Source organism: Mus musculus, chromosome 2 (genome assembly GCF_000001635.26).
Source record: "Mus musculus strain C57BL/6J chromosome 2, GRCm38.p6 C57BL/6J".
NCBI lineage: Eukaryota > Metazoa > Chordata > Mammalia > Rodentia > Muridae > Mus > Mus musculus.
In genome coordinates, this window is record NC_000068.7 from 5,812,761 (window position 1) to 5,825,405 (window position 12,645).

The 12,645-nt window shown below is 42.5% G+C and overlaps 1 protein-coding gene across 6 annotated transcripts in view; it reads right to left on the reverse strand.

Annotated features, from left to right (window-relative positions):
• Cdc123 (cell division cycle 123) overlaps positions 1–12,645 on the reverse strand; it is a 50,884-nt gene that overhangs the window by 18,467 nt on the left and 19,772 nt on the right. For all 6 annotated transcript variants that reach the window (NM_001356501.1, NM_001356502.1, NM_133837.5 and 3 more), the window contains 2 exons: positions 10,342–10,437; positions 8,516–8,622 (listed from right to left, as the gene is read on the reverse strand). In NM_001356501.1, coding sequence (NP_001343430.1) covers positions 8,516–8,622; positions 10,342–10,437 — 203 coding nt within the window. The remainder of the gene's footprint in view (positions 1–8,515; positions 8,623–10,341; positions 10,438–12,645) is intronic.

Here is a 12,645-nt window from a genome sequence, read left to right on the forward strand (position 1 = left end):
CCTCTTGCTTTGTCACAGGAGAAGGATTCAGCTAACAGATGTGCTGACCAATGAAAGACAGGATTTCTCGGGCACAGAGAAATCTTTTAAAGGCTGTCTTGAAGGTAGTGGGTAGTGAGGTATTGAGGTTTATGCTCAGCAGGCATGAAGCCTTGGATCCAGTTTGAGGAAGGGAAGCATCGAGCCATTCAAACACAAACCCAGTGTAAAAGCCTTTGGCCTCCCTGACTCTGTGGCACGTTGGCACTCTGCAATCATTTATGTTTTCACATTGCAAACAGTAACAATTGTGGTCAACTTGACTAGCTGAAATCCAGAGAACACAGACTTCTAGAACCACTAATAACTGGGAACCAAATGATATAATCTACAACACGTTTCAAAAGAAAGGTACACAGTGTGCTTTATTAAGCTGCCAATGGCCTTTCTGTTTTTACAGTAGCAAATGTTTACGTGTGCCATGTACTACTGAGGTAACAAGGGTGAAAGGAGCATTCAGTCAGAAGGTACACTATGACTCTCATGGATGGAGGTGCTAGAACTCTTACTAAAACTCCTGGGTTAAGTTTAGTGGGGAGGCACAGGGAGGCTGGGGGTGGGGATAGAGGGGATAGAGGAGAGAGAGAGAGAGAGAGAGAGAGAGAGAGAGACAGAGAGAGACAGAGAGAGACAGAGACAGAGACAGAGAGAGAAATACTTAATACACACACTGACAAGACTTTAGCCTCAAGCAGGACTCGTGTTGAAAAGGAAAACAAAAGCTATCATTAACCAAATTTTCTTTCCATAAGAAAGTCAGGAAGTGTCTGTTACCGCGCCCTACCACTCAGAGGTGCAACCTGAGGACCTCATTGCCCTTAAAAGCAAAAATCCCTTGCTTCAAGTTCAACTAAGGTTACCCGAAGTAGCTATACTTCAAAACTAACTATGAGTACATTTAACATTGCTTAAGCAAAAATAAATCTTACAGGTCGTTTCAGGTTGATCAAAATTGAAGCCATGAAATGTCAGGTTAATAAAAATCACTACAATTGTTCAATTCTTTAAAAATAACTGCTCTTTCCCACGAGGGCCAGCATGAGAAGCACTAAGAATATTAATGGAGTTCCTATGTTGTGACACCAGGCATGACGGAGACAAGCAGAATAGTCTAGGGTAGATAACCTATGTCTCAGACATAATCCAGGCTAAGATAGGAAACCAGGAAGTGCCTGGCGTGATGGTGCATGTGTGTACCAGGACCGTGAGGCAGGGGCACTATTATGAGCTCTAGGCTAGCCTAGGCTACACAGTAAGTTCCAGGTCAGCCTGGAACAGTGTGTAAGTAAATAAAATGAAAAGGAGAAGGAAATAAAGAGAGAAGAAAAGAAGAAGCAAGAGGAAGGGGGAGAGAGGAAGGAAGAAAACAATCAATGAACCTAAGGTCAAGAATAAAATCACCATCAAGACCTTGGGCCCTGTAATAAGCCTCTCTCAGCCGCTCACACACATAAAATGTTAGCTTCTGAAACCTTCAAGACCACCCCTCAGGACACACCTCCTTCAACAAGGCCACATCTCATGTCTCCCCAACATTTGCACCAACTGTGGCCCAAGCACTACATGACTGTCCTAGCTAGCCATCAAGCTCTGGGCTTCCCACATGTCCCTTCCTCCACCCCTAGTGCCAGGAATTCGGAAGGACCGCCATATTCAGCTTTATGTGGATTGTGGGGACCCACACTCAGGTCCCCAAGCTTGCCCTTTACCGACTGAGCCATCTCCATAGCCTCAATTTAGAAAGAAAGAAAGAAAGAAAGAAAGAAAGAAAGAAAGAAAGAAAGGAAGGAAGGAAGGAAGGAAGGAAGGAAGGAAGGAAGGAAGGACGGACGGACGGACGGACAGACAGACAGACAGACAGACTTGTCCATCTCGTCCAAGTTTTCCAGTTTTGTTGTGTATAGCCTTTTGTAGAAGGATCTGATGGTGTTTTGGATTTCTTCAGGATCTGTTGTTATGCCCCCCTTTTCATTTCTGATTTTGTTAATTAGGATGCTTTCCCTGTGCCCGCTAGTGAGTCTGGCTAAGGGTTTATCTATCTTGTTGATTTTCTCAAAGAACCAGCTCCTCGTTTGGTTGATTCTTTGAATAGTTCTTCTTGTTTCCACTTGGTTGATTTTGCCCCTGAGTTTGATTATTTCCTGCCATCTACTCCTCTTGGGTGAATTTGCTTCCTTTTGTTCTAGAGCTTTTAGGTGTGCTGTCAAGCTGCTAGTGTGTGCTCTCTCCCATTTCTTTTTGGAGGCACTCAGAGCTATGAGTTTCCCTCTTAGAAATGCTTTCATAGTGTCCCATAAGTTTGGGTATGTTGTGGCTTCATTTTCATTAAACTCCAAAAAGTCCTTAATTTCTTTCTTTATTCCTTCCTTGACCAAGGTATGTATCATTGAGAAGAATGTTGTTCAGTTTCCACGTGAATGTTGGCTTTCTATTATTTATTTTGTTATTGAAGATCAGCCTTAGTCCATGATGATCTGATAGGATGCATGGGACAATTTCAATATTTTTTTTTGTATATGTTGAGGCTTGTTTGGTGACCAATTATATGGTCAGTTTTGGAGAAGGTACCATGAGGTGCTGAGAAGAAGGTATATCTTTTGTTTTAGGATAAAATGTTCTGTAGATATCTGTTAGATCCATTTGTTTCATAACTTCTGTTAGTTTCACTGTGTCCCTGTTTAGTTTCTGTTTCCATGATCTGTCCATTGGTGAAAGTGATGTGTTGAAGTCTCCCACTATTATTGTGTGAGGTGTAATGTGTGCTTTGAGCTTTACTAAAGTTATGGCTCAGTGGTTAAGAGCACTGACTGCTCTTCCAGAGGTCCTGAGTTCAATTCCCAGCAACCACATGGTGGCTCACAACCATCTGTAATGGGATCTGATACCCTCTTTGGGTACGTCTGAAGACAGCTATAGTGTATTCATATACACAAAATAAATTTAAAAAAAAAAGCTTCTCTATTCCTACATATACCAATTCCTCCCCTGGTTGGTCATCATATTACTACTTTAAAAAAAGACATTTTAATTCACATTTGCATTCTACCACCCTATCTCATTATTTTTAACTGGTTTAACATTTATGTAATTTTTAAATGAGTAACTTCAGAGCATATGTAGTAATGGAGGTTATCACTGTAGGCATTTCCTTCTGGAGATAATTAACCAGATGGATGAGTGTGTCCATGAAGGAGACAGTAGAGGCTGAAGAGAAAGGCCATTCAGAACCTGTCAGGAGCTCAGATATGCAGAAGATGGGCCAACTTGATCATAGTAACAACTCTCTCTTCAGAAAAAAAAAAGCTGGACGATTACAACATTGTGTGTCACGCTAAACAGGTCTTATTTTATGGAAGAAAACTTAAAAGTGTGGGCGGAAAACAAAGGATAGACTTTGAGCAAAAGGAAAATGCACTATTTGGTGGGATAGCCTTTCTGACAAGCACATGCCATTTCTTTAGATTTTTCAACTATCAGTAGAAAAGATAAACGTGAAATAAGAGCGATTAGAATTACCATAAATCTTTTCTCCAAAGAGGCAAGAACACTCTATTTAAAAATCAGACCACCTGAGTGGTTTGAAAGAAATGTCCTCTATGGTCCCAGGCATCGGAAAACTTGGTCCCCAGCTGGTGGCACTGTTTGGACAGCTTAGGAGGCCTGTCCTTGCTGGGGATGTGCTTTGAGGTTTCAAAGCTCTGCACCAGTCCTCGTTAGTTCTCCCTGCTTCCTGCTCATGGCTTATGTTGGGAGCTCTCAGTCTCTCCTGCCAGCATGCCTTCACTCTGCCTCAGGGACACTAACCCTCTGCAACCATAAACCCAAACAAACCCTTTCCTCAGTAACAGTGTTTCACTGTCACACAAAGTATCTAAGACTAATCTAAATCACACACACTGTCATCTAGATAAGTAAAGATGAAAAATAATATGGCCACGGTTATGTCAGGCCCACTTACGCACAAGAAATTTACACTGACACTTTTGCTGAATTTCATTTGGATTATTTAAGTCTTATCAGCAGTTTAGTTTCCTGTGATTATGAAAATTTATTTTTAAAAATTTCAAAAACAACTTTCAAATTTTAAACTATTAACTCCTGTATTCCACTGTCTTGCTTCATCCTACCCAAGATGAGAAACACTCCACTGTCTAGTGTATCCATTTGTTACACACTACCCATGTGTTAGCTATCAGTTGGACTACCTTGGTATTGTGATACTTGTGTTCAAGAAACCCTATTGCACAATAATAGTGACCCCCAAGAGCTAGCAAGTCAAATGCGTCATGAGAAGTCATAACCGTGGTGCATTCTGGAAGTGAAAAGGTGGAACGCATCATAGGCACGCATGCACAGGGAAAGAGAACCAGTGTATGCGCTGCTCAGTACTACCTATGACTTTAAGCATCCACTGGAGGTCTGTGGGCCTGCAGATGGCAGCTGCCTTACTGTAATGATCAGTTTTGTGATAATATTAAGAAAAGTATTATGCTGAATGTAGCTAAGTGTAAATTGCGAAGACAAAAAGAAAAAGAAAACAAAAATCCGAACACCCTGGTCAAATCTCCTTCTCTCTAATCTGAGCCCTTGACGCCTGGGTTTACTTTTTCACTCACTCAGCTTTTTCTTCTAATTGCTAACTGAACATCAGGAGTTTTTTTCATACTGAACTGACAATCAATAAAATAACCAATGAAGTGTAGTAAGCCAGTAAGTCTGATCAGAGAGAATGCTGAGATGCAGGCAAACAGCGCAGGCAGCAAACAGTATGCAGATTCATGGTAAGCACTGTAATTCAACCTCCACTCTTTAAAGCCTACAGTCATCCTAGGAGAGCAGGAAGACAAAGCCAAACACATCACTTACAGGAAACTGCCTGTGCGCGCACTGGGTAGACCCCCAGCTCTCCTCGCTGCAGCCTCGCTGACAGACTCTGAGGTGCCCTTGCTTCCCACCACCCCTGGTAGAGCCTGAAACGTCAAGTTCCTCACAGGCCAAGGGCTACGTGAAAGCACCTCATGGTGTCTGGAGAGAGTGGAGTCTCTAGTACATGGGGCCTACTGAAGGAAGTTAGGTGAGTTGGGGGTGTCCCTGACCACCTCCTGTCTCAGCCTGTTTACGGGCTGCCAGAGGTGAACAGGCCTCTCCTAGCACACATCCCTGCCACAACGTATTATGCTGCCATGGACTGAAGAAACAGAGCCATCCAGGACAGGCAAAACCTCTAAAGCCATGAGTCACAATAAACCTCGGCACCATGTCAGTTGTTCAGCTTAGGTATTCTGTCAGCGACAAAACTAACCAACACATTCCAACTTCCAGGGATATGCACGACTGATCAAAGCACGAGGCTGGAATAGGCAGAAAACATGTTAGAAATAATATGGTTGGGGCAATAATCCCTATGTGTGTAAGCTATTTTCAGTTAGCTTTTGTTAACTTAAAATCCTTACTATAGGGACTGGAGAAAGAGAGTTCGGGAGTTAGGGCACACACAGTTCTTACACACCACCTGTGTGGTTCCTCCATACAGACATACACACACAATTCAAACAACACAACTAAAACATGAAAAGAATCCTGACTATATTACAATGTTGATTTCTTTAATCAAGGTAAGCCTCAAAATAGTGTAAACAACACAAATTCATTTTTATGATACTGTAAAAACTTGCACAGGTCAACAATTATGTCTTAGGATAATCACTGGTGTCTTATTCTATTATACAGTTTAATGGGAAGCATTCTGAAAAGGATCTGGGACTGGCAGTATCCAGCAGCGGGCTTTGAACCAGTGACTGAACACATTTAGGCCTCAGTAGAGTGAACTCTGCCTGACCTTGTCGGACCTCATGAATCCCACTCTCCATCTTGGAGTGCCCTGCAGCCAAGCCGTCCCTCCAGGCATGGACTCTCAGTGCTGGTCAGTCTCCCTGTTAAGTACCAGGCTTCCTGGGCTGGAGGATGGCTCAGTGGTTAAGAGCACTGACTGCTCTTCCAGAGGTCCTGAGTTCAATTCCCAGCAACCACATGATGGCTCACAACCATCTGTAATGAGATCTGACGCACTCTTCTGGGGTGTCTGAAGATAGCTATAGTGTACTTACATATGATAAATAAATAAATCTTTAAAAAAAAAAAAAAGTACCAGTCTTCCTGCTTGCCCCTGGAGAGATCACACATCAGTGAGGCGAGCTGAGGGGCTGGTGGCTGTGTGTACAGGGTTTGTTCCCTCCAGCACCTTAGCTGACAGCAGGAGCAAGGCCATTTGTGGGCGAACACTCAAAATCTAAGGCCTCACGCTCACGTGCTGCCAGACTTCCTCCTCAAAAGTCAAAAAAAAAAAAAAATGTAAAACATGCCTGGTAAGTTTTACCATCAACTGCTAAATAGCAAAGCTGATTTTTAAAACCATCAGCTTCAAAATTAAAAGCAATGAGAACCTAGAACCTATGGAAAGACAAAGATGTCCTCATAGTCTTTCTGGAATGAAGAATAAAAGTCAGTAAGAGGCCCTATCAGTTAGTTAATGGATACAAAGCAGTGCGAATGTTGTACAGTTCATGATCTCTTTATTCATAGCATTAGACTTAATTAAAAAAAAAAAGGCCCTTATTGAGGGGGTGGGGGCATGAGAGGAAATAGCTTTCATCTAACCAGAGGGATCTACCAGAATACAAATGTAAAACTATTGCTACATTGTTAAAATGACAAATGAGGGCCATCAACCTCAGTGACACCAGTGCCTGTGAACCATAAAGGACAGTGTTTTGTTTTGTTTTTAATTTTGTTAATTTCTATAAAGCCAGAAATACATGGCTATAGAAATGCCTGCTTGAAGCCGAAAAGATGGCTCAGTGGTTAAGAGCACTGTCTGCACTTCTAGAGGTCCTGAGTTCAATTCCCAGCAACCACATGGTGGCTCACAACCATCAGTAATGGGATGCAGTGCCCTCTTCTGATGTGTCTGAATGAGCAACAGTGCACTCACATCCATTAAATAAAAAAAGCCAGGCAGTGGTGGCCCACCCTTTAATCCCAGCAAAAGGGGAAGAAAAAAAAAAAAAGCCTGCTTAATGCTTTTGCTTCTATACGTTTGGGGTTTTGTTTGGTTGGTTATTTTTGGTTATGATGATGCTAGGGACTGAATGTACGGCCTCATGCATGCTAATCACACACTGGGTGACTGAACTACCTACCCATGCTAGAATTTCCTTCAAAGTAGGAGCTGAGGCTGAGTGAACTGGCAGAACCAACCCAACATTTATTATGGTTAATAAGTAGGAGTGCGTATACTCGTGCAAACACTGTATTTCTGTAGCTTAAAGCTGGGCCTGCAGGCTAGTTTAACTGGGAGACTGCTGTTTAGAAGATGAATGGGAGGGATGTCTAGAAGAGCTTCTCTGCTCTTGGGGCACAGGAAGCGAGGGAAGCCCTGCTCAGTGCTGTGTGCTCTGCCAGCCATGATCAGCAGCAGGCTGAGTTCTGTAGTCAAACAGGGGCCATCAAGAGGAGACAGTAATTCTATATATTTTTAAAATGTATCCTCAAATTTACTTTAAGGATCTTTATTGCAGAGCTTTATAGAAGAAAGAGGATTGTTCAACACATGTTACCAGTATCTAGTAGCAAACATAGCCTACAGGGCAATATGAACAACTGGATCCCACTCATTAAGTTTAACTGTAGAGTTGGCACAGTGGTTATGAGCACTGGCTGATCTTCCAGAGGACCCAGGGTCAATTTCCAGCACCCCTAGCAGCAGGCAATATCTACAACTCCAGCTCCAGGGGATCTGATGCCTTCTTCTAGACTCCGAAGTCACCAGGCATGCATGTGGCACACAGACATATACATGCAAGCAAAAGGTCAGATACATAAAAAAACAAGAAAAGTCCCAAATTAAGGAAAATGAGGCGGGTGGGCTGGCAAGAGGGTTCAGGAGGTAGAGGCACTTGGCGCCAAGCCTGAGAACCTGAGTTTGACCCCTGAATCCAGACAGTGTTAAGAGAGAATCAACTCCTATAAGCTGTTCTCTAACCCCCACGTTCTCCGTGACACTTGTACAAACACACATACAAAATAAAAATATGTGAAAAAACGTAACTAGTCCTTACACAGACAGAAGCAGCAATATTTACATTATATCTACACATGAAAAGAAACCTAAACTACATACAACTGCTTATGGAGCTTTTCAGCATGCTTTCCTGTTCTCATCAGTAGTTATTAATTTCATTTGACCATTATGCACATACTTGAATTTTGTAACAGGGAAAATTACTGAAATGTTTACTATATATAAAACCTTGACAGGCATATCCACTGTGTAGAATTTATTTAAAAGACAAAGAAAAGTTTGCTCTAATACTCATCTGAGGGCCATGAAACAGCTCCTGATGCAGAACTGTTACAGTTCGGCCCTGGAGAGAGTGGAATGTCACCACTGGGAAGCAGCTACTCACAAGACACTTACGGCTGTGTGAAGTCATGGGTGATGAAATCAGAACTCTTGAAAAGCAGGAAGATATCACTGAGAGTTTTACACTTCAGGGAACTGTTCATCGCTATCCAGTACGCATCCTAAACAATAAACATGTATGAGTTACGACACACCCAGCGAGTGCAGCCCAGGCACACAGATGAGAGAGCACCAGTGCACAGCGCCTCCAGGGTCAAATTACACTTCTCAACAAACAGCATGATCAGCCCATGCTAGACACCCAGCCATGTACGCTGAGGACCAAGATGGCTCAGCAGGCAAAGGCACTTCCCACCAGCTTTGACCACTGACTGCAATACTGCGCCACACACGGGAGAAGAGAACCACGTCCCACAAATTGTCCTCTTCCAAAAATGCACACACAAGTATACCCACCCACAAAACAAATGAGTATAATTTTTTTTTTCAAAAAAGTGTAGTTATGCACACTGAGATAGGAGGACCCACACATTTAGACCAGGGCGTTTTTCACGATAAGATGGAAGGAAGGTTAATGAAGTCACACAGGTCAGGGCGAAGATTCACGTGGTGAAGAATCAGCTGCTCTCCACAGTGAAAGCAGTCATTTCCAGCCTCCCTGATTGGGGAGACCAACCGACGAGCACCTGAACTTGGATGCTCAGGGCAGTCAAGACCCTGTTCATCTGATCAGGAAGGAATAAGTCAAACAGTTTCACCACCACAACCCAAAGCAGGGCTGCACCGGACATGTGGACGTAAAGTAACCGGGCCCAACGCAGTGTGATAAAGTCACACTTCTATAGACAGCTCAGACACAGGCTAAAATACACAATGGAAAACACCAATAACTACCAAAACTGTCCCATTACCCACACTGCATGGAAGAAAGCACTGGTGTATACAAGTCATTCCATAAACAAATGAACAGGTGCATAAGGAATTTACAACCAGAAATAATCTTCCTATCTTAAGTGGAAACAAAGAAAATTTCAAACATTATTCATGTAGATGAAAAGTTGCCTGAGAAACTAAAAATGAATTTAAAAAACCTCTACATGATATCTTTATAATTTCTCCCAATAAAAAAAGACAATAAACTTCTAGTTAAAGAAAGTATACCCAAATCATATTTAATCCCACAAAAACATCAGTATGTACACAGCAAACCACACAGCTGAATAAAAAATAATGCAACTCTTAACTCTAAGGATGGCAAAACATGGAATGGGAAGATGTTATTAATTGTAGTAGTATGCCTCAGGTAAGGACAGGGTGTTTGCAAAAGGACGGTCATGGCAAACACCGAATATGCGGAGAAACAAAACTGGATCCCTGCCACTGTGTACAAGCGTGTCTGTGTCTGTGTGTGTCTGTGTATGCAAGGTTAGAGGACAACTTTCAACACTCAGTTCTCTCCTGCCTCGTGGGTCCCTGGAATGAACTCAGGTCATCTGGCTAGATGGCAGGCACTTTTACCCACTGAGCTATCTCTCTGGGCCACCATATTTATTGTACTTTTCAATAGAGAAAACCTTGCTCAACTGAGAGGGTGAAGTTTTAAATAATGCAGACTACGAACATACCCAGAATCCTAGTACAATTGGCAACACAAGAGGTCAAATTGTCTTTTGGCAGAATGCACAGTATTTCGTAGAAAGTACAAACAGCAAAATCAGAAGAATAAAACAACAGAGGAAAAATATAATAATCTCAACAGTGCTTTCCCTGAAATTAAGAATGTAATGGAAGGTACATTAGATGCTCGGAGGGAATATAAAATGAATACAGAACAAAACAAACAACTACTCAAATAGTGAGATTTCTTTACATCTTCCTACCCTTGGGGCACTCCAGTTAAGCTTAGGGAAGACACTACCCCCCAGCGAATTGATAGCTTCTTGGACTTGAGTGTTGAACTCAGGAAACTCTGGTGCCTAGAGAGACAGAGAACAGGTCGTGAGCAAGTCAACACCATTAGAAGAGTCACAGAAATCATGATCAACATTTCAATGTTTCAGTTAGGGTATCAAAACCAGAATTATATATAATGCAAATTATTGTTCTTATTCCTGCTCTCAATTAAATAAAATCACCAAGAAAGTAGTATTTACCAGAAAGAGGAATAAAATCATCAACTTCTTAAATGGTACTTTCCGAACCCACACGTCTCTGAAAACACAGATGTCACCAAGTGTGTGGTTCGGGAGGAGCAACTCAGTGGTCTTTTCTGAATCCTTACCTAATGCCAGCATCTGAGCCAAGTGAGAGGCATATCCCTGTAACCCAGCACATGTCAAGGACAGGCAGGGACCAGGAGCTCAGGACAGCCTTGACTAGACAGAAAGTTCAAGGCCAATAGCTGCTACACGATGCTCTGTCTACTAAGGTCTGGGCAAGGGTGGGAAGAAGGGGTGGGGATAAGGCAGTGGATGTGTGTGCTTAGCACAGCAAGCATGAGGACCCAGGTTTAACCCCGCAGTACAAAAGCAGACATGGCTACCCATGCCTGTAACCTCAGCATTGGGGGGCAGAGACAAGCAGATTACAAGAGCCCACTGGCCAGCCTCCCTAACTGAATCGACAAGCCCCAAGTTTACTGAGAGTCAAGGCAGTGAGATAAAGAGCAACAGAGGGCGATGCCCCGTATCTTCCTCCGGCCTCCGAGAACACGGCATGTATGTGCGCATACACACACTCACACAGTGACTAGCGTGAGCTATTTTTTGAGAGAAGAGATGCCGGTGGGAAGTTCTCAGAAATAATACCCCATACTTAAATGGTCATTTATGCAAAAGGTTCACTGAAAATGAAAAACACCTGATGAATAAATTATACCTAGACACTACTATTTACAAGTAAGTTCTAATACAAACAAAGTTAAAATGTCCTTTTCTTTTTGGTTGAGAGTTAGAAAAAGACATTTTTGTGTAAACATTAATTCAAGCCGTCCAGTGTTTGCTTCAACCAGGAAGTAAGAGAAATACTACTGTTCAGTGGGAAGATGAGCTGGGTTACCAATAGATCCTGCCTAGGTAAATAGCAAGGGGGCTGGAAATGGACTTTAGTGGGAGGCAGAACACAAGGGCAGTAACAAACTCTTTGTGGCACTACCAGACTGCAGTAGCCTCTAAAGACGGGGTTGTTGCCCCCTACTGGGCAACTGCAGGTTCTGAAAAATAAATCTAACTAAAATTATAAAATTACCTACCCAGTACAAACCCAGATGATGCCTGTGGACTTTCAAGATTTAGCCCATGGAAGAGAAAACAAAACAAAACAAAACAAACAACCACAAAAAACTGAGAAGAAAAAGCAAGCTCTTAAAATGAAAAACAACTTAAAATTAGAAACAACCATTGGTTGATCTGAGGCAAAGACTTGATCCCTGGCCCTAAGCATGCCAGGCAAGAACTTTAACACCAAGGCACACTCTAAAAAGGGTTAACTGTAAGTAAGACACTAGGCTGGCTAACAAGCTCTCACTGACAGACTTGACAGACTGCCCCATATCTCTCTTCCACTAGTCTACAACCTACCCAGCTTAGACAAGTCAGGAAGCTACCCCTCAACGGAACTAGGAGTTCCCTTTTGCCTGCCTCTCCAGTCAAAAGGATGCAAATTACTTCCTCAAAATCATCAGAAGCTGCAGATCTGGCTGCCATAGAGCTTTGTCAATAGAACTCACTTATCTAAGATCAGCAGTGATTTCCATACAAGATACAACCGGGCAGCAAAGATGATTCGGTGGCTAAGCGCACTGGGTTCGCTTCCCAGAACCCACATACTGACTCACAACTGTCTGGAACAGCAGTTCCAGGAGAACTGACCCTTTCTTCTGGCCTCCACAGATCCAGGCATGAATGCAGTACACAGACATACGTGCAAGCAAATTCCCATACACAAAAAATTAAAATAATAATTGTAAGAGATACAATTACAAGGACAAATTAGTCCATTTCCCTACTCCACAAAGTGCTGCACGTAAGGACTGCTATATTTCCACACATTTTGCTTTGGTTTCACAGTGCTAAGGACTAACTTCAGGGTTGTGTGCACTTTAGGCAATATGCAAAAAACCCTGGATTTGTTTAAGCTTGTTTTGTTTTGGTTTGGTTTGTTTTTTGAGACAGGTTCTCATGTAG